The 23,787-nt window shown below is 42.2% G+C and overlaps 1 protein-coding gene across 5 annotated transcripts in view; it reads left to right on the top strand.

Annotated features, from left to right (window-relative positions):
* B4GALNT2 (beta-1,4-N-acetyl-galactosaminyltransferase 2 (SID blood group)) overlaps positions 1-23,419 on the top strand; it is a 30,158-nt gene extending 6,739 nt beyond the window's left edge. For 2 of the 5 annotated variants that reach the window (XM_019740561.3, XM_019740559.3), the window contains exons 2-11: positions 4,007-4,204; positions 4,777-4,908; positions 7,521-7,627; positions 8,789-8,826; positions 10,427-10,607; positions 11,649-11,735; positions 16,770-16,957; positions 17,695-17,835; positions 19,712-19,931; positions 20,514-21,758. In XM_019740561.3, the coding sequence (XP_019596120.2) occupies positions 4,032-4,204; positions 4,777-4,908; positions 7,521-7,627; positions 8,789-8,826; positions 10,427-10,607; positions 11,649-11,735; positions 16,770-16,957; positions 17,695-17,835; positions 19,712-19,931; positions 20,514-20,719 (1,473 nt within the window). In that variant the 5' untranslated portion in view covers positions 4,007-4,031 and the 3' untranslated portion in view covers positions 20,720-21,758. Of the gene's footprint in view, positions 1-4,006; positions 4,205-4,776; positions 4,909-7,520; positions 7,628-8,788; positions 8,827-10,426; positions 10,608-11,648; positions 11,736-16,769; positions 16,958-17,694; positions 17,836-19,711; positions 19,932-20,513; positions 21,759-23,284 lie in introns of those variants that run through there. The other 3 variants (XM_074320013.2, XM_074320012.2, XM_019740560.3) reach the window with 2 other exon arrangements.
* Positions 23,420-23,787: the final 368 nt, after the last annotated feature.

Raw genomic sequence — 23,787 nt, 5'->3', positions numbered from 1 at the left:
CCTATACCACAGAGCCCACCCTCTCAGCCCAGAGGGGCCTCCACGACACCATCATGAGCTCAGTATGGTTCTACACTGTGGGTTGTTACCCACAGGAACGGCCTCTTCCTGCCATTCATTTTAACCTGTGGGCAGTCCTGATCCACAAGGGCTGAGGAAGGTGGGTGTATCTGTGAAGTTGGACTTGCATAAAGAAGCTGAGGGAGGCAGAACGTGGTGCTAAAATGGTGGTTTTGTAAAGACTCAATGTGTTTCTAAGTAATGGTTGACAAAACAGGGTAGTTGGGGATTTATTGAAGTTGTACAATAGTATATGTTTCTAAATATTGCTTTTTAGCTGCTTCCCAGAGGTTTTTGTTGTTGTTGTTGTTGTTGTTGTTGTTGTTTTTGCTTTTTTACTGGGGAATATTGGGGAACAATGTGTTTCTCCAGGGCCCATCAGCTCCAAGTCATTGTCCTTCAATCTAGTTGTGGAGGGCGCAGCTCAGCTCCAAGTCCAGTCACCGTTTTCAGTCTTAGTTGCACGGGATGCAGCCCACCATCCCATGTGGGAATTGAACCAGCAACCTTGTTGTTGAGAGCTCGCACTCTAACCAACTGAGCCATTATGCTGCCCCCCGGAGGTTTTGATATGTGGTATTTTCATTATCACTTAGGTCAAACTATTGTCTAATTTCCATTGTGATTTATTCTTTGGTCCATAGTTATTTAGAAGTGTATCTCTGAATTTCCAAAAACAGAGATTTCCTAGTTATATCTTTGTTGTTCACTGCCAGCTTAATTGCATGGGGGCCAGAAAATAAATATACTCTATATTATTTAAATTCTTTGAAATTTTTGACATTTGTTTTATGACCCTATTAGCTCTCTTCTCCCCTTCTCCCCTTTCTTCTCAGTTCAGGGGACCAGAATAAACTAATCAATCTCTCTGGTTCCCCATTCCTGGGAAAAAAAATTCTGGTTGATTGGCCCAGTTCAGACAAGGTGTTCATCCTTGGTCTAATCAACCATGGCCAGGAGACTGCCATGTAATACAAACTAGGCTTGTAGATGTCACCTCTGTGGGTCAGGAAAAAAAGTCTTGGAGAAGGGAGGTTATAAAGTAGGTAGCTATCCCAAAGTTGTTTGCTCAGTTAGTGCTCAGATTTAGTAATTATTCCATTTTAGGTTTTTTCTAATTCACCACTTCTACTTGCATTGTAATTAAGTTCTTGTTTCTGCTTTTCTGAGATTCATTTTGTTGTCCTTTTTCAAACATCTTACTTGATTACCTAAGTTTTTTTTTTGTCTTGTGATTAGAAATGTGTATTTAAAGCTTCAAATTTTCCTCATTACAGTTTTAGCTTGTTCCATAGTTTTTGTGAGTAGTGTCTTTATTATCTTTATAGTCTTATTGTGCTGTTGTCCTCGATTCAAGAGTTGCTTTGGAAAGCTTTTTAAAACTGTCCACGTTGTTGTGAGAGTTTGTTAGTACGTAGGTTACTGATTGTGCTGTCAGAATATGTAATCTGAATTATTTCTACTTTATTACAGTTTTCTTGGTGTCCAAATATGTGGCCAATTTTCGTAAATATTCTAAGAACCCTTTCACAGAATATGAATTCTGTCATTTAGTTGCTCTACTGTTTTATAGATTTTTGAGACTTGATTTGCTAAGGGCGGAGACATTAGATTAGATGTGAGACTTTAGAATCTATGACTATCCTTGTACTTTGAATCCTTTCTCCTTTGATATCCTGCTTTGATATCCTTCTTTGATATCATGCTTAGATATCATTGCTTTGTGTATTTTAATGCTGTTATTTAGTGGGTAAAGTTCATCTGTTTTGTGGATCATTGCATTTTTTTCCCCCTTCTTCCACCTCCCCGCCCTACTCCAGTTCAAGCCGTTGTTTCTCAGTCTAGTTGTATAGGACAGAGCTCCCTGGCCCGTGCTGGTATTAAGAGCCTTGCACTCCCACAAGCTTCTTTCTATTCAGTGGTGACCTTAGAGGTCACATGTTGAGGGTGAAGGCTTTACAAGATGGAAAGAGCCTGAGTCCCTGAATCACCCTTTGAAGGAGAGTCACCAATCACCCAACCAAGAACATCCATAATGGTCTTTACATGAATAAGAAATAAACTTTTACTGGGTTAAGCCACTAAGATTTGAGGATTGTTTCTTATAGCTATTATTGTATGCTGACTGGTCCAGTTGTGAATGAGACTGTTGTGCTGGTTATTCTCTGTTTCTCCAGACCTATCTGTCCTCCACCCTTCTCTGCCTCATCCTGTGCTCCCGGAAGATGTCTATATAGTCTGTATGACTTGTGCTCCCTGGTCTTCCTGCTTCCAGTTGGGTTTAGTCAATGGGAGGAACTAGCAAAAGATTAGAGAATGGAGGAAGAAAGAGATCAAAGCATTTATTCCTCCATCTCCTTCCTGTGGCTTGGCAGTGGCTGTGGTTCCTCTACCCAAGGTCACAGCTTTTGCTGCATTCAGATCTTCCTGTTCCCACCCCTTGCCCCTCAGCCTAAAGGTGGTAACAGCTGCTGAGGGCTTCACCATCCCGTGTTGATTCCTTAGCCCTACGCACATCCCTGTAAATAGTTCCTTATTTGAACTCCTTTCAGTCAAACCCTTTTGAGTAAACCATAGGATTTCACCTGTGAAGTTGACATTGACTGATGCATATGATTGATTGTTCAAGGTAGTTTGCATATTAATCAACATTTCCCTTGGCATTTAGGATCAAAATGTACTGGTTTTGTTATCGATAGAAATATGTCTCAGTTGACTTTTGCCACAATCGTACTGTATAACAAAGCACTCCAACAATGCTTGTAAGAAACATTTATTCTCAAATTCTTGAGTCCAAAGATCAACTATGGGGTTCAGAAGATCTAGGCTGGCCTCAGCTGGGTGACTCTATTCTAGGCTGCTGGTCACCTGGGCTTGGCTCCAGGCCATGGGTTTGGTTTTGATCTGCTTCCTGGGTTTTCTTCTAGAGCCAAGGCTGAAAGGGCAACAGCTACCTGGGGCATGTTCTTCTGATGGCAGATCACTGGAACTCAGGAGAAAAAGCTGATCCACACAAACATTTCAACCTCTGCTAACATCTCTTTGGCTAATGCAAATGTTATGGCTGAGCCTAGGGTTGTAGGCCATGGCCCATCCTGGGGCCATGGCAAGAGTGTGATGTATAACTATTACAGGGGAGTGAGGCAGTGGAAACAATCATTTCTGCCACCACTAATAATAAATCTGTTCATTGAATATAGAGCTTATACTTGTGACTCACTAAATTTAATATTAACTTGAACCCTAGTAATCACAGAGAGATCTTTTTTCCTTCTTCCGCCTCCCCCCGCCCCACTCCGGTTCAAGCCGTTGTTTCTCAGTCTAGTTGTGTAGGGCACAGCTCCCTGGCCCACGCTGGTATTATGAGCCTTGCGCTGCTCCCGGCTGAGGGGGTCAGTCACCAGCTCACAGCAGCTCACAGCAGCTCTCTCCAGCTGCCGGCCTCTCACGCTGGCCACCTGCCACTCATGGCAGGTCACAGGCAGCCCAGCTCCAGGGAGAGCTGTTGTTCACAATCTTAACTGTAGAGGGTGCAGCTCACTGGCCAATGTGGAAATCGAACTGGCGGCCTCAGCATTAGGAGAGTGGTGCTCCAACCACCTGAGCCACCGGGCTGGTCCGGATCATTGCATTTGATCATTATGAGTGATCCTTTTTGTCATTTTTAATACTTTTTTGGCCTTGACTTCAACCATGTTGACATTAATATTACAAACTTTACTCTTTCCCCCCCTTGGAATATTTTGCCCATTCTTTTATTTGTGATTTTTCTGAGTCCCTATGTTGGAACTTGATTTTTTTTCTATTCAGAAATCAATTCTGGTAAATAGTAGAAGATACAGGTTTAACGTACATTTTTTCCTCAAGTTATGTTCCCATATATATGACACAATATGTAATCAAGAAAAAATATTTTAATGGAATTTGTTTTTTTGTGCCCCAATAGCTCTAGATTTCCATGGCTCATCAAGATGTCCATCTTAATCTTAGGACTTGGCATGGTATTATTTACATTGAAAAGTGTGTATCTTCATGAAGAGTCGAGTCTCAAACCAGAGCTCCCTCGCCCTGCTCAGGCTGTCCAGATGCCAAAGCTTCTATCTGAAGAACGCCTCAGGAACCTCTTTACCTACGATGGGATCTGGTGAGATATCACGTGTTCTCGCTCTTCCACCTTGGCCTGACAGCTCCCTTGCTCCTCCGGTGGTTTACTGTGCCCTATTAGCCCATTTTACAGATGGTTCCCTACCTTCTTGAACCTGTGCTGTTGCTAAAATGATTTCAAATGATGGGACTAGGAAATGACTTGGTTTCCAGGGCATATTATCTGTTCTCTGCAACACCCAACTAAGTCCCTTAAAACTTTGGAGGGCCCGTTTAACCAAAACTACATGAAAGATGCTGCCCTTTTTGTTCTTCCGGCCTTCTCTTCTAGTGGGGCTGAGATGCCACTGGCATTCCCATAACTCTCAAGTTTCAAGAAGTTTGGTGCAGGGGATAATTCATGAGAGGGGGACCTTCTTCCCATCCCCCTTTCCTCCCCTCCTTGCGTCTCTGTCAGGAGCCACTGCTGGGATTCCAGGGTCTCAGGCCGACTACGACAGTGGGGATGGGAAAGGCGATTCTCAGAATGACACACTGGATTAGGCCTCAGCTTCCCTCTCAGTCACCAGCCCACCCACCCAGTAATGTCCACAGTCCTCTTGCTTGTTTTAGGCTGTTCCCGAAAAATCAGTGCAAATGTGAAATCAAAAACCAGGGCTACAACTTTCAGGATGCCTATGACCAGAGAGACCTCCCTGCAGTGAAAGTGAGGAGACAAGCTGAATTTGAACACTTTCAGAGGAGGTAATGTAGCCTGTGAATGTTCTTGTGTCCTGGGGAAGAGCAAAAGCTCTTTCTACTGTGTCCTGAGGGCATGGATTTGAAGAGAGAAGGAAGAGCTCCCTTCTTGCTGGGTCCCTGGGAGGAACTATTAGAACTAAACCAAGGGAAGAAACCTGAGGAAATAGCCTTTCAATGAAGATTTAGAAAACTTCGCATGTATAAACCATTTTATAATGAAAAAGGAACAAAGGAATGAAGACAGTTTGAAATGTCAGTGTAATGTTGGTGGCACAGCCTCCACGCACCCAGGCCATCATAGCAGGTGACTTTGTAGTCTCACCGAGTTGCACTATCTTATGCATTTATAATTGAGAACATATTATCCCCCTGCTATGTGCAAGTTTCAGAGTTAAACACTCAGGGTGTATTGACCAGGATTGTTGGTTGAAAAGAGCAGAAATGGATTCTGGCTGGCTTATATCAAAAGGGAATTTGTGGGAAGAATGGCAGGACCTCACCAAATCCATATATAGCATTGCAAAATCATTACCTACTATTATTGTTGTGGTTTATTATTAATGTCATCATTCTTATTGTTCTTCATAGGCAATACATAATACATTAAGAAATACATAGATCGCCTTAATATTAGATGGTTATAAGTGCTATGTGGAGACATAAATTAAAACGCTACCTGATGGCATAAAATTTCACGGGGTGATGAAAGAAGGTGACCTTGAATTCTGATTTGCATATCAAGCAGGAGTTCACCACAGTCCCCCATAAAAGAACAAAAGTTCTCTTGAACCAGCCCCCTCACCCGTATTCTCTTTCCTCCCTTATATGATAGTCCCCTTTGCCAACCCAGCTGAGGAATCTGCCATAATGATTTTGGTATATATTATTCCACACTATTTCTTATACTGTTACACACACAGATGAACACACATAGTCACACACATATTTACGTGTATATATATCCATATAAACATATACATATATAACTGGTACCATAAGAAAAAAAATCACCCTGAAATTTGCTTTTTTCATTCAATGATCTTTTTAAAAAGCTATCAATATATCTAGTTCACTCCTTTTGATTGCTATATGGCTATGAACTTGAGTTTTATTACGCCATTTCCTTGTTGAAAGATGTCAGATTAAAAACTTTTATTCTTGCATTTATATAATTTATAATAATCATATTATATCATATTTAAATTATTTCCTTATTTCATTAAGATTTGTATAGGGATGTTCATTTCAAACAATGCTGAAATGAACCCCCTTATACATGTCTTATTGTTTACACAGGCAAGTATTTCTCCCATTACCTAGCATCTAAACTGCTCGATCATAAGATATACTTATTTCTACTTTTTTTTTTTTCCCAAGTCAAGTTGTTGTCCTTTCAATCTTAGTTGTGGAGGGCGCAGCTCAGCTCCAGGTCCGGTTGCTGTTGCTAGTTGCTAGTTACTAGTTGCAGGGCAATTGAACTGGCAACTGCACCATCCCTTGCAGGACTTGAGGAATTGAACTGGCAACCACAACCTTGTGGTTGAGAGCCCACTGGCCCATGTGGGAATCGAACCGGCAGCCTTCGAAGTTAGGAGCACAGAGCTCTAACCACCTGAGCCACCGGGCCGGCCCCTTATTTCTACTTTAAATAAATACTACTAAATTACCCTCAACAGGACCTATATTAATTCAAAGTTTCGTGAAGAGTGAGTAAGCATAGTGCCTTACATACCCCCCCCCCACCTACTCAATACTTGCTATCATCAAAATTTAAAACTTTAAAGGTATTTCTTTTTTAAAATTGCATTTCCATGATTAATATTGAAGCTAAGTGTGTTAATATATTTATTAACTATTTGTAGTTCCTCTTCTGTTAATTGCCTATATATGTCCTTTTTTGCTTTAAAATTTTGTCTTTTTTGTATTCCCGTAAATATTCACGGCAGTAGTTTAACCTCTCTTCCAGGTAATCCAAGGGATATCCTTGGTTAAATTGGAATCCTAAAGGCTACATTTCAACCATATTATCTTAGTTCCTCAAAGAACCCGTCTTACTTGATTGTATGATGCACTTGCCCTTGACCGAAGGCTGCTACAACAACAACAAAACCACCTGAAAATCACTGTGTTTGCTCTAAAAGGATTGAGACAATAACCATTCACACATCAAGTTTCTTGTGATATATTTTATTTTTCAGTTCAGTACCAGGAAAACTTCAAATTCTCTTCAGGAGTTAGTCTGCTTTGTTATTTTGATAATAAGACCAGAGTACTGATTGTCAATCATTTTATACCCTGGCTGCCAGGAATTTCACATGTAACTTTGGTGTGCAGCTACTGTAGCTCAGTTGGCCCATGTGGTCTGATTATTTTGTTTTGTCTTTTCTGCAGGTCGTGGTTTTTATTTTGTATGTGTTTTGTAGTCAACTGCCTCATTCCTTTGTGGAATTAGAGGCTGGAAATAAGTGAAGGTAAAGAGAATGGAAGGGAGATGAGGACAACCTACTTTCCATTTCTCCCCATTGGCAACACAAGGCTCTGGGCACAGGAACCACTTTAAGAACTAACCAGGGATGGGTGTCAGGGCAGCTGCTAACAATTCCGTTTCTTTGCAGAGAAGGGCTGCCCCGCCCCCCACCCCTGCTGGCTCCTCCCAACCTGCCCTTTGGGTATCCTGTCCATGGGGTGGAGGTGATGCCCCTGCACACAGTTCCCATCCCAGGTAGGTACACCTCCATCCTGAGGGGACCTGGGCAACTTTCCTAGTCCTTCTTAAGCACAAAGGGAGAATGGAAGGGAACAATCATTCATTGAGTACCTGCTGTGTACCCAGCACAAAAAAGAAGCTTGACATGATTGCATGTAATGTTACTGTCACTGTTTCCACCGTTGGAGATTGCCCTTAGCAGCTGTGACCTCCCTGAGGCTCTGACATAATGCAGAAGATAGAAATCTGTATGCCTCAAGGCATCTTAAGACATAATTGGCTTCTTGGTGTCCTCTAGCATCATGGGAGCAGGCTAGGCATGAGCGCACATCCAGGGGGTGGAATATTTATATCGATTAAAATTCCTTTCCATGAGGGATTTTTACACACTCCTCTAGTTCAGCCTCACAGCCCTGTGAGTTCAATGTTATTTTGCCAATTTCACAGATGAGTTTAGTAAGGTATCTATAGCCACATAGGGAGGATATGTTTGAGTTAGAACTTAAATTAGTCATGTTATAAGAACAGAGATGGATTCTAAAGTGATACATTTGGGGTTAATTGCTGGTGTTTTTGAATAGTCATTTAAAAAGTGATACAACACTTTGTTTTTTATTGTGGGAAAGCATACAAAATTTACTATTCTAACCATTTTGAGTGTACAGTTCTGTTAACATTGCGTACATTCACATTGTTCTGCAACCATCACCACCACCCATCTCTAGAACTTTTTCATCTTCCCAGCTGGAACTCTGTACCCATGTAATATCAACTCCCCCTTCTGCCCAGACCCTGGTAACACCATTCTACTTTCTGTTCTGATGAATTTGACTACTCTAGGGGCCTCATATAAGGATGGTTCATTATTTACCCATTGCTTCCTTCCTTTCAGTAACAGAGATACCTGGAAGGGACTGGATTGATTTACAGCACCCATCCAAAGCTGAGGGTGGGCATCAGAGGTTTTAGAACCTCTGGAGTTTGAGTAGGACTGTGGAAAGCATCTAACAGAAACTTGGGGAGAGGGGAGTGTGTCAGCAAACACCCTGGGTAGGAGGTGACACTTGAATGGCCTCTGTCTGGAGGGATATGGAGGCAGCCAGGAAAGCGACAAGTCTCAGACAACACTTGACATCCTCTCAGATGATGTTTTTTGTCTTTTCCTGTGTCTTCCAGGTCTCCAATTTGATGGACCCAACGCCCCCACCTATGAGGTAAGAGTCCCTTTTCCAGCCTCTTTGTGCTCTTGGCATCCTGTCCTTGACTCACTGTCCGTGCACCCTTCCTCCAGGGGTGGCTTGTTTCAGATTATGACAGATCTCCCATCCAGATTAAATATTAGATATGGGTCTGAGGTGGGGTGAAGGGAAGGGTGCCTAGAGAAGGCACAATTTTTCCAGCCATGGGTGTGGCTGGAGTTCCAGGGAGGACTTCCAAGACTACACCAAAGCACTGGGCCACCATGGATGATGCCGCTTCTGCTGCAAGAGGAAGCTGCTGCCACAGCCGTGGCTCCTGTGTTGTGTTGCCTCTGGCAGGGTTAGTGCCACCAAGATGGACTTTCTGTGCCCTGCCCTGCTTTGCACACTTAACATAGCTCCAAATCAAGGTCTTCTGCAAGTATATCTGACCGGTGGGATATAACCCTAATTGAACCCTAACTGAAAAGGAGTTTGGGAAATGTAGTTTTTGTTTTTTCACTTCTGTATGCTAAACAGAGGTTAGAATGGGTGATGAGTGAGAAAACCTGCTAAGTTACTCTATTCCCCAGAAGCCTTCTCTGTCCACACCCCAGCTAAGTACCCCACCACCTGCCTCTGTCACTTTCTCAGTTCGTTATCTTTTTCATAGCACTTATCTGTGCCTGAATTACCTTATGTGTGTCATTATATGCTTATTGTCTCTCTACCCTAGTAGACTATAAGCTTCTTGAATGCAGGGAGTCTGTCTTATTCACAACTCTTTCCCCAGTGCCTGTAATTTGGATCTCAGAAAATATCCATTGACTGACTAAAGTGTTTTCAGCAGGAGTGACATAATCCAGTCTACTTTTCCTAAAGATGACTAATCGGCTGTTGCAGAAGACGAGAAGGCCGGAGAAGAGACTAGCTTAGGGAGTAGCTTAGTAGCTTAGGGAATAGAGAGGTGGACCAATTTCAGCTGCATTTTGAAGGTAGAACTGACAGGACTCACTAATAGATTGTCCGGAGGGATGAGAAAAAGAGCAGAACAGCGATGACTTCCGTTTGCCGACTTGAGCAGTTGAGTGGATGAAAGTGCTATTCACAGGGCAGGGAGAACCAGGGAGATGGTGGAAAACAGGTTTCTAGAGAAAAATCAATAGTTCAGTTTTAAAGATATCAGTTTGAGTTGTTTGCGAAACTTCCTAGCAGGGGAACCACCTAAGCACCTGGATCTCAGAAAGAGATGAGCTACGGACAGACATTTGGAAAATCTTTTAGCAAAAGGTGCAGAACCATGCCCTAAAAAACTCCACTTGGAGGTTGGGTAGAGGAGGAGGAGGAGTTGGCACTCAGAAGGCGGAAGGAGTAGTCAGTGGGAATAAGAAGAATGGTATCCAGCAAGCCAAGAGATAAGAAGCTAAGAAAACAAATGGTCCTTGAAAGCATAGGCCCCAGGGCTTGATTCTCCTCTGCGGTGGCTAGAGCAGTGACACCTTGCCGAGCTGGATGCTCGCTTTCACGGGCGCCCAGGATGCTTCTCCTCTCACCCTAGTGTGTTCTACCCCCTGCTGGCCATGCTGGGTACGTGCCTTTCCTTGCATTTAGCATCTTTCTACTTCACTCACTCTAGGTCACACTGACAGCTTCTCTGGGAACACTGAACACCCTTGTTGACAGCCCTGACAGTGTGGTGCAGGGCAGAGGCCAGAAACAGCTGACCATTTCAACCAGTGACCAGAAGCTTTTGAATTTCATTCTCCAACACGTGACCTACACCAGCACAGTGTACCAGCACCACAGGGTGGATATGGGTGAGTTCTTGTCCTTTGATGGCAAAATGCTTAGGGAGCCAGAAAACACCACTGGGCCCTCTCAAAGTCTTCCTTCTCCAGGAAGTCTGCCTACATTTAAGATTCTTCCCTTATTCCTGTTCCTAACCCTAAACACCTAACTTCCAAATTACTGTACCCAATGCTATACCCACATTGCCATTGACCCACTAGAAAGGACAAACGACATGCCTGCTCTTCTCTCTGTGAGGACAGACCATTCATGCTGCGCACCTGGCAACCATCCAATTCTGTTCCCTATTCTCTGCAGCTCTCAAAGCTGAAGACTTCAGCTCTGCTAGACGAAGGGCCAGTCTACACATCCGTTTATTGTCCTGGGCACTAACAGGAAACAGGGATGTGGGGAACACCCAGTTCCAAGGACAGTGGCTTTTTCTTCCCCTTCCCAAGTAACCTCTGAACCCCATCCTGGAAATTTCCAGGAGAACACTTCCTACTACCCCCAGGGCCTCAATTTTTTTCTGGATGAATTAAAGTCACGCCTTTCTCTTTTGATGAGCTACACAGAATGCATTCCCAGGACACCAACACAAAGAAATGAAACATGGGACAGATTACCCACGATCATAAACTAACGAGCGAGTTATTTCCACCTTCAGGTTTTCAAACGTTTTCTTTCACAAAATGTCCCTGTGAGGGAAAATAAGGCAGGTATTACAGTCCTGGTATTGTAGCAGGAGAAGGAGATTAGGTGATTTGCCCACGGCATTTCACATAATAAATGGCAAAGTCAAACTTCATCCAGACCCTCTGCTTCCACACACACTCCACCCCACAGATTCTCACAGGAAAGCAATGTGCGTTTAGGAGGCATTCAACAGGTTGCCCCAGGGACACACAGCAAATCCGGAGCCAGAATGCCATCGACTCTCTGGGGTCCTCAATCCCAACTGTGACCTTCTCTATCAAACCTTCACTCCACCATCATGTGGGTTTCTCTGGGGCAGTGTGGAGAGGGTCTCAGACACATGCTGCCCACCCTGACCATATTTCTCCCTCCAGTGAGTCTGGAGTCCAAGTCCTCAGTGGCCAAATTTCCAGTGACCATCAGCTATCCCGTCATGCCCAGGTTATATGACCCTGGACCAGGTAAGGCTCTTGTCCCTGGGGCTGCATGGTGGGATCCTGTAGAGCTATTGGTGACATTCAGATCCCCTCTGAGATGGAGGAGGACACTTGATCAAAATAATAGCCCTGACAACAAGCTTTGTTTGGAGGAAAACAATTCTAGAATAAAGTGCCATAATATTGCTTAATCATATTTGTCTTACTGTATGGTTGTGCTTATATTGAAAAAAACCGAATGAACTATAATATTTTAATAAGTAATAGTAATAAGAACTGAGTGATAGTGGAACATGAACAGATATATCAATGCGATAACATCGGAAATCCAAATAGACACATTGGAATTTTGCCGTATAATAAAGGTAACTTTTCAAAGTAAAGGGGGAAAAGACAGATTATTTAAGACATCATGTGGGATAAGTGTAGCTATGCAGAAGACAAAAAGTTGAATACCTCTGGATGGCTCACTTGGTTAGAGCGTGAGCTCTGAACAACAGGGTTGCCGGTTCGATTCCCACAGGGACCAGTGAGCTGCGCCCTCCACAACTAGATTGAAGGACAGTGTCTTGGAGCTGATGGGCGCTGGAGAAACACACAGTTGCCCACTTTAAAAGAAAAAAAGTTGACTATCTCTCATAGCTCATGCCAAGATAAATTCCAAATAGACCAAAATACCTAATTTTTTTAAGTACTAGGAAAAAATGGAATTTAAAAATAACCTGAGAATATAAGGCTCTTCTAAATGTAACCCAAAACCCAAAAGCCATAAAGAAAAGGCTAAAAACATAAAATACATAAAAAATTTAAATGTTTTTTTATGGCAAATACCCACCATAAGCAAAGTTAGATGTCAAAGAACAAGTTGGGAAAAAATATCTTCAATGCACATTAAAGTCCAAGGTCTAATTTAGAGCAATAATTAAGCGCAGCTCATAAGTAAGGAACACCTAATAAGCCAGTGGAAAATACACAAGTCACAAAAAATTAAATTCAACACTACTTTTAGCTATTAAAACATATTTTAACTATTAAAATATATTTACACTAAGAAAAGTTGATGCATTCGTATCAACAAGTGTTGGACAAAGAGCGCAGAAGCAGCCATTCTTATAAGATGCTGGTGGGAATGTAAATTGGCACATTTCTGGGGGCAATTGCCAATCTAGTAACATTTTAAATGTGGACCAGCAATTCCATTTCTAGAAATTATCCTACAGATACTTACACTGGTGTGAAATAATATTTGTTTGAGATTATTTATTGCAGCATTGTTTGCAATGCCAAAAACCTTAAAAGTGGGGTGCGCTGGGTAACTCAACTGTGGTCCATCCAATAATGAAATGTCATGTAGTGACATTCAGAAGGAGAGAGGAGGGGAAGCAGGAGGGTTAGGGCTGTTTTAGAATTCTGATACAAAATGCTCTCCAAGATAGAGCAAGGTACAGATGAGAGTGAAGAGTAAGCTACTATTTATGTAAAAGAATTAGAGGGCAAAAACATGTATGTACATAATTGCTTAATTATGGAGAACTAAACAAGAAATCGGTAATATTGGTTGTTTCCTGGGAGGAAGCCAAATAGTTGGGGGACAGGGATGGAAAAAGTATTTATTTTCATGGTATTATTTTCTATATATTTAGAATTTTGAACCACTTGGCATTTTTAAAAGTATATTACCTACATAGTCAAAATATAATCTATTCTATCCAAATAATTCTATTCAAAATATAAATTAAATTATTTTAAATAGCATTAAATATCATGGACAATGATTTAAAATATTTAATATAACTATCTCAAAAATAAAATAAATAAACACAAGAAAATTCACAAAAAATCTCTTTTGGAGGGTGCTTCAGATTTATTTTTTAAAGATAAAGTGTTTATAGACACAATGGAAATCTCCACAATCTATTCCCTTCCCTTCCTCCAGCAACCATGATCTTGTGTATCTTTCTTTTCCCTGCTTTTCTACATCTAATATGTAGATTTCTATTCCTCCAGACACACACAGAGCATACAGTGTGGTTTTGTGCATTTTTGAACTTTTCATAAAATTTACCACATTGTACAATATGACGTTCTAGATTTTGACCTTTTGTTTGTCTATGCCTTGTCTTTTGATTTTATTTCTTGGGTCTTTTGTTATGTGAAAGTTTTATCCTTTAGTAGACTAAAATTGATTGGTTGTTTTCTTTCTAGCTTTTGCTTTTTTTGCCTTGTTCAAGAATTTCTTCCCTACACTGAAGCCATAAAGATACTGTCCTGTATCTTTTTCCAAAGTTGCATATGTTTGCTTCCACATTTAGATATTTGATCCAGCTAGAAGTTATTTATTTATTTTTTTATTTAAATTTATTGGGGTGACAATTGTTAGTAAAATTACATAGATTTCAGGTGTACAATTCTGTATTACATCATCTATAAATCGCATTGTGTATTCACCACCCAGAGTCAGTTCTCCTTCCATCACCATATATTTGATCCCCTTTACCCTCATCTCCCACCCCCGTCCCCTCTTACCCTCTGGTAACCACTAAACTATTGTCTGTGTCTATGAGTTTTTGTTTCTCATTTGTTTGTCTTGTTCTTTTGTTGTTTTTGGTTTATATACCACATATCAGTGAAATCATATGGTTCTCTGCTTTTTCTGTCTGATTTATGTCGCTTAGCATTATACTCTCAAGATCCATCCATGTTGTCACAAATGTTCCTATATCATCTTTTCTTACCACCGAATAGTATTCCATTGTGTATATATACCACAACTTCTTTATCCATTCATCTATCGAAGGACATTTTGGTTGTTTCCATGTCTTGGCCACCGTAAACAAAGCTGCAATGAACATTGGAGCTCACGTATCTTTATGTATAAATGTTTTCAGATTTTTTGGGTAGATACCCAGGAGAGGGATTGCTGGGTCATAGGTAAGTCTATTCGTAATTTTTTGAGGAACCTCCACACTGCCTTCCATAACAAGTCTGCATTCCCACCAACAGTGTATGAGGGTTCCTTTTTCTCCACAGCCTCTCCAACACTTGTTACTATTTGTCTTGTTGATGATAGCCATTCTGACTGGGGTGAGGTGATATCTCATTGTGGTTTTTATTTGCATTTTTCTGATGATTAGTGATGTTGAGCATTTTTTCATATGTCTATTTGCCATTTGTATGTCCTCTTTGGAGAAATGTCTCTTCAGGTCGTCTGCCCATTTTTCAATTGGGTTGTTTTTTTGTTGTTGTTGAGTTGCATGAGTTCCTTGTATATTTTGGATATTAGCCCCTTATCGGAGGCACTGTTTGCAAAAATCTTCTCCCATTCAGTTGGTTGCCTCTTTATTTTGTTGATGGTTTCTTTTGCTGTGCAGAAGCTTTTAAGTTTCATATAGTCCCATTTGTTTATTTTAGCTTTTACTTCCCTTGATTTTGGAGTCAAATTCATAAAATGCTCTTTGAACCCAAGGTCCATAAGTTTAGTACCTATGTTTTCTTCTATGCAGTTTATTGTGTCAGGTCTTATGCTTAAGTCTTTGATCCATTTTTTTTTTTTTTTGAAGATTTTATTGGGGAAGGGGAACAGGACTTTATTGGGGAACAGTGTGTACTTCCAGGCCTTTTTTCCAAGTCAAGTTGTTGTCCTTTCAGTCTTAGTTGTGGAGGGCGCAGCTCAGCTCCAGTTGCCGGTTGCTAGTTGCAGGGGGCGCAGCCCACCATCCCTTGTGGGAATCCAACCGGCAACCTTGTGGTTGAGAGCCCCTGGCCCATGTGGGAATCGAACCAGCAGCCTTCGGAGTTAGGAGCATGGAGCTCTAACTGCCTGAGCCACCGGGCAGCCCACTAAGAAGTTTTATTATGAATGAGTATTGAATTTTATCAGGTGATATTTAAAATATCAGGAAATTTTAAAACATAATTCTATGTATTTAACGGTTATTAATCTATATGTACATTAAATCCATTTCAAAATGTTTCTATAGAAGTATCCATTTGAGGTAAAATCGCCATTTTTTTGTCATTGAGTTGTTCATAGCCTTTTCTTATGCTTTTTATAACATTTTAATACATTTCAAGTCATGTCTCCATTTAGGTTCTTAATATTGATCTTCAATAATTTTAAGTGTTTTTCATATTTAAATATTCTCATTTCATTTATACCTGTTTTTGTTTCATGTTTTCTTTTTTAATATATGTGATTCTATTATTTATTGCTTTAAAGATTTTAAACATTCACATTTTAAATAATTTTCAGATGTCTCTGTTATTTTTAGTCTCTCTGGAGTGGGTTCATCTGCACATGGTAGATGTGGTGGCTGTTGTTCTTCATACTAATTTCCTTTGAGTTTTTGGAATTTTGGTGAGCGACTCTTAAGTAGGAGAGTTTTGCTTGCTTGTTTGTTTTGTTTCTCTCTGTCTCTATCTTTCTCTCTAGACTCCTTCCTATCTCACAGCTTTACAGTTGCTTCTATTCCCAGTATCCCCAGATTCCTAGTCCGCCCTCTTATACTGGGGTCTTGAACAATCTAGTCCCGACCTTCCAATCTCCAAGTAGACCTGTTTCCACTCGTGTCTTCCTGAGCATAAAGTCCAAGTAGGTTTCTCTCTAAGCGTTTCAGCTGATGGTAGGGGCAGGTCTCAAGTCCTTTAGATCTTCTCTCCTCTCTTTGGTCCCTGTGACCTTCCATACTGATGGGCAAAGCTCTGTGCATCTCCATTCCTAGTATTAAATGGAAGCAGGATGCAAGCGAAGTGCTGACAGGCAAGTATACAATAAAGTATTCAAACTGAAAGTAGGAAATGGCATAGTGGAGCCAACAGAACCAGGAAAAGACCTCTAGAATAGAAGATAGATCAAATTTCAACCAATTGGTTACATTGGTTATGTTTTAAATATATTTATTTTCTAATCCAATGAACAAACCCTTATTAAGCACCTACTGAGGCATGAGGCCCACAAACAGAGAAGTTGTGGCATAAAGAAACCACTAGAACAATGCAAGTTAAGACAGTGAAGCTTCTTGAAACACAGAACTCTGACACCCGCCCTTTCTTGCCCAGAGAGGAAGCTCAGAGACCTGGTCACCATTGCTACCAAAACATTCCTCCGTCCCCACAAGCTCATAACCATGCTCAGGAGTGTTCGTGAGTATTACCCAGACCTGACCGTGATTGTGGCTGATGACAGCAAGGAGCCCTTGAAAATTAATGACAGCCACGTGGAGTACTACATCATGCCCTTTGGGAAGGTATGGCTCTCCCAGATGGGGAGACACTTGGATCCTGGGAAAAGAGGGCCCAGAGTCAGGTTCTACCCTGGATGAGGTGTTTCAGTGGCCTTCCCAAGGAAGCAGGGTCCTGGAGTAGGAAGGGGTGGGACTCTCCTCTGAGGTTCCTCATTGACTCCAAATTCACAGAGAAATCAGATCTCTCGCTTTTCTATGTTCATGGGATGGTTGATCTGCCTTTCTCACACTTGATGTTGATTGAGTTCCTTCTAAGTGATTTGACATCCCAAGAATTCCTGACATTTAGATCCAACAGCAGAGAAACTTCTCATCCCTAAGATCCCTAGCTCTCTCGCTGTCTCTCTCTCCCCCACACACCTTCCTTCAAGGGTACACAGAAGGAAATGGATATTATACATACCAGAATGTCTCCCACCCTCCAACATCTTCCAGGCAACATAAGAGGAAATGGAAGGAGAGTCACAGAGACTATCAGGTGAAAAAAGACTTCAATCCATCTATATTGGCCACAGGGCCAAGGAAGTCTTTCTAGTCTTTCAGTCTTTGGTCCAGAAAGTCACTGTCCTTCTTTCATTGTTTCTGAGACATGGACTCCCTTTAACCCAGTGGTTCTCAACCACTGTCTGGGGTTGAGACAGAGCAGCCTGACTATTGGGAATTGAGAAAGCTCCCCAGGTGATAATTCTAACATGTAGTCAGATCAGGCAACCACAGATCTAATCTCATTCCACCTACAGGGTTGGTTTGCTGGTAGGAACTTGGCCATATCTCAGGTCACCACCAAATATGTTCTCTGGGTGGACGATGACTTTCTCTTCAACAAGAATACCAAGATTGAGATGCTGGTGGATGTTCTGGAGAAAACTGAACTGGATGTGGTAAGGGAGAGTTGCCAGTTTTACCCTGGTTGCAATCTGTGGAGACAGCTGAGAGAGGGAAAGGGAAGAGAAGAGAAGACAGGAACATACTTGTATGTGAGGGAAGAAAATAAGAAAGAGAAGAGGAGAGGGAAGGAAGGTGAGGGAGAGGGACCTGATGTAGAAAGTGAACAGCCAGCAAAGCTCTGAGGCTGAGACCATCACACCAGGAGTCAGGAGATGGACAAGTTCTGTTTCTGCCTCCATATTTATTTTCCTTTGAGTAAGTTATACCCCTGCCCCAATTCACCATTGTTTCATCTTCAAAATGGTGTGTTAATGCATCACTTCTAACTTTCTTCCTGGAATAATGTGAGATGAAAAAGAGCAGTGTTCTGGTTCTGTCACACACCACTTGAAAAAATGAAAATGGTACAAAGCTTTAAAAGCACACATATCCCTAATGACATTTGAAAAAAAGAAAGTAATAAAAACACCAAAAGTCAATCCACATATAGAAAAGACAAGAAAAAGGTGATGATAATTAACAATACTACTTGTATTGAAATTTGGGAAGAGGATACACCTTAAATCCTCTCAACACACACACAATAGTAATTATGTAGAGGTGACAGATATGTTAATTAGCTTGATTGTGGTAATCTTTTCATAATGTATACATATATCAAAACATCAAGCCATATACCTTAAATGTATACAATTTTAATACAGCAAAGATATATAGATATAAAGCTGTTTTCAAAAAAGCAAGAAAAAGGACCAGAAAGTAAGTGGCATTGTGACCACAGTTAACTCTTACTTCAGGTGGACAGTCCCCAAAACAGATTGACTAAGAGTTCCCTTGGCTACTCTCTAAAGACCAAGTCACAATCGCATAAATGAGACAGGAGGTGTAGTTCCTGCTCATGTCAAAATCCAAGCTGGCACTTGACTCTGCTTCCAAGTTCATCCTGGACTAGCTTCCTTCACTTGTCGCTCCTCCATCCACGTGGTCCTTGGCTGCATGGCCAGAAGAAAGAGGGAGCGAGAAAGTGGAGGACAAATGGTTTTCCTTTAAGAATGTGATCTAGAAGTTGCAGACATCCATCTTAAATCAGGCACAACTTAGCCACGTGGTCAGACCTTGCAAGGGAAGTGGGGGAATTCCATCTTTAGTTGGATAGTGGGCTGTATCTTAATTTAGTTTACTTAAAACTCAGAGGGTTCATTTACTAAATGAAAGAAGGAAAGAATAGGTGATGGGGGACGATTAGCAGACTTCGCTGTGCCACCCTGATGATTATGATGGCTCAGGAATAGATGTAGTCGATTGTGCTGTTTGGCTTGGGCTCAGACATACGATAAATGCACATGTCTCCCATGAGTGCATGGATGGCTGCTCAGAGAGGTGAGCCTGGAGCAGAGAATGGGAGGGAGGCAGCTTGAGACTAACTGCAAGAAGCTACAAGAACCCCATTAGTGGAGACTCCAAGCACATACCACTGCGTACTCAGGCTGCCTCTTGCCTGCATCCAAATTGCTCCTAATGGGAGGGAGTAAGTTAGCTTCTTCTGAAAACAGTGAGCTTGCTTTGCTGTAGGGTAAGCAGAGCAGAGAAGTTCTCTGCCCTTTGGATTTGATGTCAATGCTTTCTGTTCCCATCAAAAAGATTTTCTGGGGTAAACAGGAATGAAAGATCTAAGGAGTCAGCAGTATGTGCTGAAGGCTGTGGCTGCAACACCAAAAAGAGAGTAACTGAGGGACAGTATCAAGGGTAGATATAGAAAAGGTGTGATTCTTGTTGTAACCAAGATTCAGTCCAGTGAGGCTTCCTGGCATGGCAACATGGCTATTGTGTCTGTATTCTCTAACATGGATTTCTCTGCCCATGGGCTAGGTGGGCGGCAGTGTGCTTGGAAACGTGTTCCAGTTTAAGCTGTTTCTGGAGCAAAGTGAGAATGGGGACTGTCTTCACCGGAGGTCAGGGTCTTTCCGGCCTTTGGATGGCTTCCCCAACTGCGTGGTGACCAGTGGCGTTGTCAACTTCTTCCTGGCCCACACAGAACGACTTCAAAGGGTTGGCTTTGACCCCCGCCTGCAACGAGTGGCTCATTCAGGTGAAGAGGCTATGAAGTGACCTCAGAAGTTTGTTCTTTCAAGGGCTATGCTCCACTGATCATGGTGGCTAGTCCAGCAACAATGGGTTTCCTTCCCCTTTCACCCCCAATTAGAGAGCTCATGGTCTCTCTGAACTCCCTCTTTACCCTCTCTTTGACTTCTTGTCTCCCACAGGCTATTCCTGAGACAACCTTCCCCTTCCTTTCCCCACAGCTCTGTCCTCTCCATCTTTTCCCACCCTGCTTCCTATTCTTGTTTTCCAGAAATCTTTTTCTATTTAACTGCAACTGGTCAACTGCCCTCTCTCTTTTCCCTCTTATTCCTTCCGTCCTGGAGACCATAGTTCTGTCCAAAGCTAACTTGTGTCTTTCTGCCTCTCTACCCATATCTTTGTCTGAAAAATGAGCTTATTTATTTCCTTCCAACTCACCAGCATGGGCAGGTGGCTTTGCATGGGACTGACCTTCCCCAGGGGTATAAACGTTGTCTCCTCACCCAGCTCTCCTCTCAGACCTGGAATATGGCCCTGGGTCTCAGCCTGAAACTCACATTTCCTTCTTGTGCTCTTCCTCTCTTGACAGAGTTCTTTATTGATGGGCTTGGGAGCCTGCTCGTGGGGTCATGCTCAGATGTGATTATAGGTCACCAGCCCCAATCTCCAGTGACGGACTCAGAGCTGGCCACTTTGGAGAAGACCTACAGAAAATACCGGACCAACACCAATGCCCAGGTCCAGTTCAAGCTGGCTCTCCACTATTTCAAGAACCATCTCCAATGCTCCACATAAAGGTGACTGGGCATCAGAAACATGCTAGGCCGACTGATTGTGGGTATCTGAAACAGTGGGACAGGTGGTCAGACTACCAAAAAATGGACTCCTGAAAAGATGAACATTACAATAAACCAGCTAGGGGGTGGGGCATATGGGTCAGGCTCAGTTACTGGAAAGACTAATTGAAGGCTCAGGGTCATTAGAAATGGACCAATCACCAATCAGGGCAGTGGAGACATATTAATAACAATCATTATTGGTATAATTCCTTACCATTTATGAAGCATTTGCACATACTGTATCCCCTATCATTTCCTCAGATCTCACACGAAAGAGTATATGATGGGTTGGTATCCTCGATCAAAACAATGGTGGCTTGCTGGGTCCTTGAGGGTTAATTGGTGGCAATTTATCACAATCAGAAGCCTTATCTCTAGCATCACTTCATCGACAAATTTTTATTTTGTCTTACCTCGTGACTCAGATAATGTGAATAACCCAGGGTCCTTGCCTTGAGGAGGTTGCAGCCTGGTTCATTTCAGTCCAGTAGCATCATTGGGCAGCCAGGATCAGAGGCTCAGAGGAGGGAGAAGTCACCACAGCCCAGGCAGCTGAGGAAGGCTCTGTGGAGTGAGCTCAGCTGGAGCCCAGAAGGTGGGTGGGATTCAGGCAGTCAGAGGGAGGGAGGAGAGCACTGGGTAGTCCACTGTCTACCAGAACAACTGTTGTCCTGGCATCAGACTCACTACCACAAAGACACATTCCAGAATGCCATAGATTGAACTTGGACCCCGTGCTAAAGTGCCATGACAAACAGTGTAAGTGCAGTGACAAGCCACTGAATACCAGGGACTTGAGACCAGTTGCTGACCACTCAAGACCTATGTCATCTACAGAATGGAGCCATCACATGTTGTTGAGGAAGGCTCTTTGTTATCTTAGGAGTCAGAAGGTTCTACAATAATGGATCTAGCCCTGCCTTTATGGTTTCCACTCTTTCCTAGGATCTCTGAAGATGTGTCTGTGAGATATTAATAAAACTTAATGAAAACTATTTCGGTGGTCAAATAATTTTGAAAAACGCTGCATGCTGTATTTCCCTCTTGGAAAATTGCAATTCGCATTAGCATAGTAAAGGCTCTGAGAAGTCCTGTTGTAAAGAAATTGATTTAACTTTAATTCAGTATTTCTCAGATGTGTATATAGACTGGCAATCATTTTTTATTCTCCCAAACAGGAATCGAACACACATACCTCATTCCATTGTTGTCATAAAGATTCTATTGCAAAAGCTTTTCCAGTTTCAACTAATAGCCACAATCACCTCATGCAATAGCACATGCATTTTGTGTTCAATAATGTTAGAAAGGTCTCAAGGTCTGGGCAGTTCTTACTAAATGCAATTCTTGCTACATGTTAAAATGTAGCACAGTATTTTGTAGATGTAGCTGTAACCAGATGAGCTTGACCCTAACCCAACCAAATAAGTCTAGCCAATTGCAAAGATGAAACCAACATGTAATTAATTAAAGAAATAGTGTATAAGCAATGGCTAAACCTACCTTCTGGGAGACAGTGTTTTGGATGTGAATCTCCCATCTCTTTTAGTTGCTGCAAGTAAATAAAACTACCTAATGACAAAGACATCTAGTTTTTTTTTTTTTAAGATTTTATTGGGGAAGGGGAACAGGACTTTATTGGGGAACAGTGTGTACTTCCAGGCCTTTTTTCCAAGTCAAGTTGTTGTCCTTTCAGTCTTAGTTGTGGAGGGCGCAGCTCAGCTCCAGGTCCAGTTGCCGTTTCTAGTTACAGGGGGCGCAGCCCACCATCCCTTGAGGGACTAGAGGAGTTAAACTGGCAACCTTGTGGTTGAGAGCCCACTGGCCCATGTGGGAATTGAACCGCAGCCTTCGGAGTTAGGAGCATGGAACTCTAACCACCTGAGCCACCGGGCCGGCCCCACATCTAGTTCTTGAATAGAACTCCCCAAGTGGTGAACCCCTTGAGATCAGTAACATTCACAAGCCTGGGATGGCCACAGGAGTTAAAACTCACTAGCAATTATCAAACAGATTTTTAAAGAAACGGAATTACCAATTGAGATTTAAAAAACGTATGGGGTTTCTGTCACTTCCAGTCAATTCCAGACATCTTGTCTAGACATAGTCTTGGAGACTGGGAAATCCATTCGGTAACCACAGGCCTCTACACCTTGCCTGTCCTCTGGCACACAGTTAAATAGGCTCTGTCTTGAGGTTATTCAAAATAGTCATCTAAGGTACAGAGAGACCATCTATAATCTGTTCTTTGCCCCCAGGTTTTTCCTCATTGTGGGCAGAAAATGCTTAAAGCTTTGCAATGCCATAGTGGGCTGGTCTTTTTGCTCAAACTGGTCCCTGGCTAAGTCTCCTGTTTCTGCTGGTCATTTCTCTTGGGGTAGAGAATTCAACTTTTCCAGCCCTGCAAGGCTTCAAAGTATAGGACTTCCAGGAAACTTGGATTACAAGCCACTCCTAGCAAAACCATATTACACATGCTTTAAAACAGGGAGGCTCAGCCCCAAACTTGTCTCTCTTATAGGACCATACTGAAGACCACATACTGAAGTCACTAACGCGCCAACACCCTCCTTGTTCCTGCCATTTCCCATTCTTGAGATTCTACAGTCTTGAGAGGCACATAGTCTGTACTGCAGACACCAGCAACAGTTTCAGGATCACCAGCTTCCCAGGAGGTCACTGCTCTCTCCTCCGTCTCTTCTGCACAGCCCTACATCTAATGACTGTCACAGGATTCATATCTGTATATAGCTTTTTCTTAATCCTTTGCTTGGATGCTCCAATCGCCTTATACCCTTCAGCCTTCCTGCTCCAGCTTCAAACAAGTCACCTATAAAATCGACATCCTCATTCCACTTTAAATTTTACCAGCAGATTATCAAATTTTTCATTATGTAACTGAATAATCTGTTTAACCACACATGCCATGCTCTTGGAGAAAGACCCCAGCTCTCTGCATGCAAGGACGCAGAAGGTATTACAACAGAAAAAGAGATGAATACATTTGACTTGATCAAAATTAAA

The sequence above is a fragment of the Rhinolophus sinicus genome, chromosome 12, assembly GCF_057876585.1.
Source record: "Rhinolophus sinicus isolate RSI-liver-muscle chromosome 12, RSI-T2T, whole genome shotgun sequence".
Lineage (NCBI taxonomy): Eukaryota > Metazoa > Chordata > Mammalia > Chiroptera > Rhinolophidae > Rhinolophus > Rhinolophus sinicus.
Note: the sequence above shows the minus strand (reverse complement) of the source record. Positions and strands in the feature narration are given on the sequence as shown.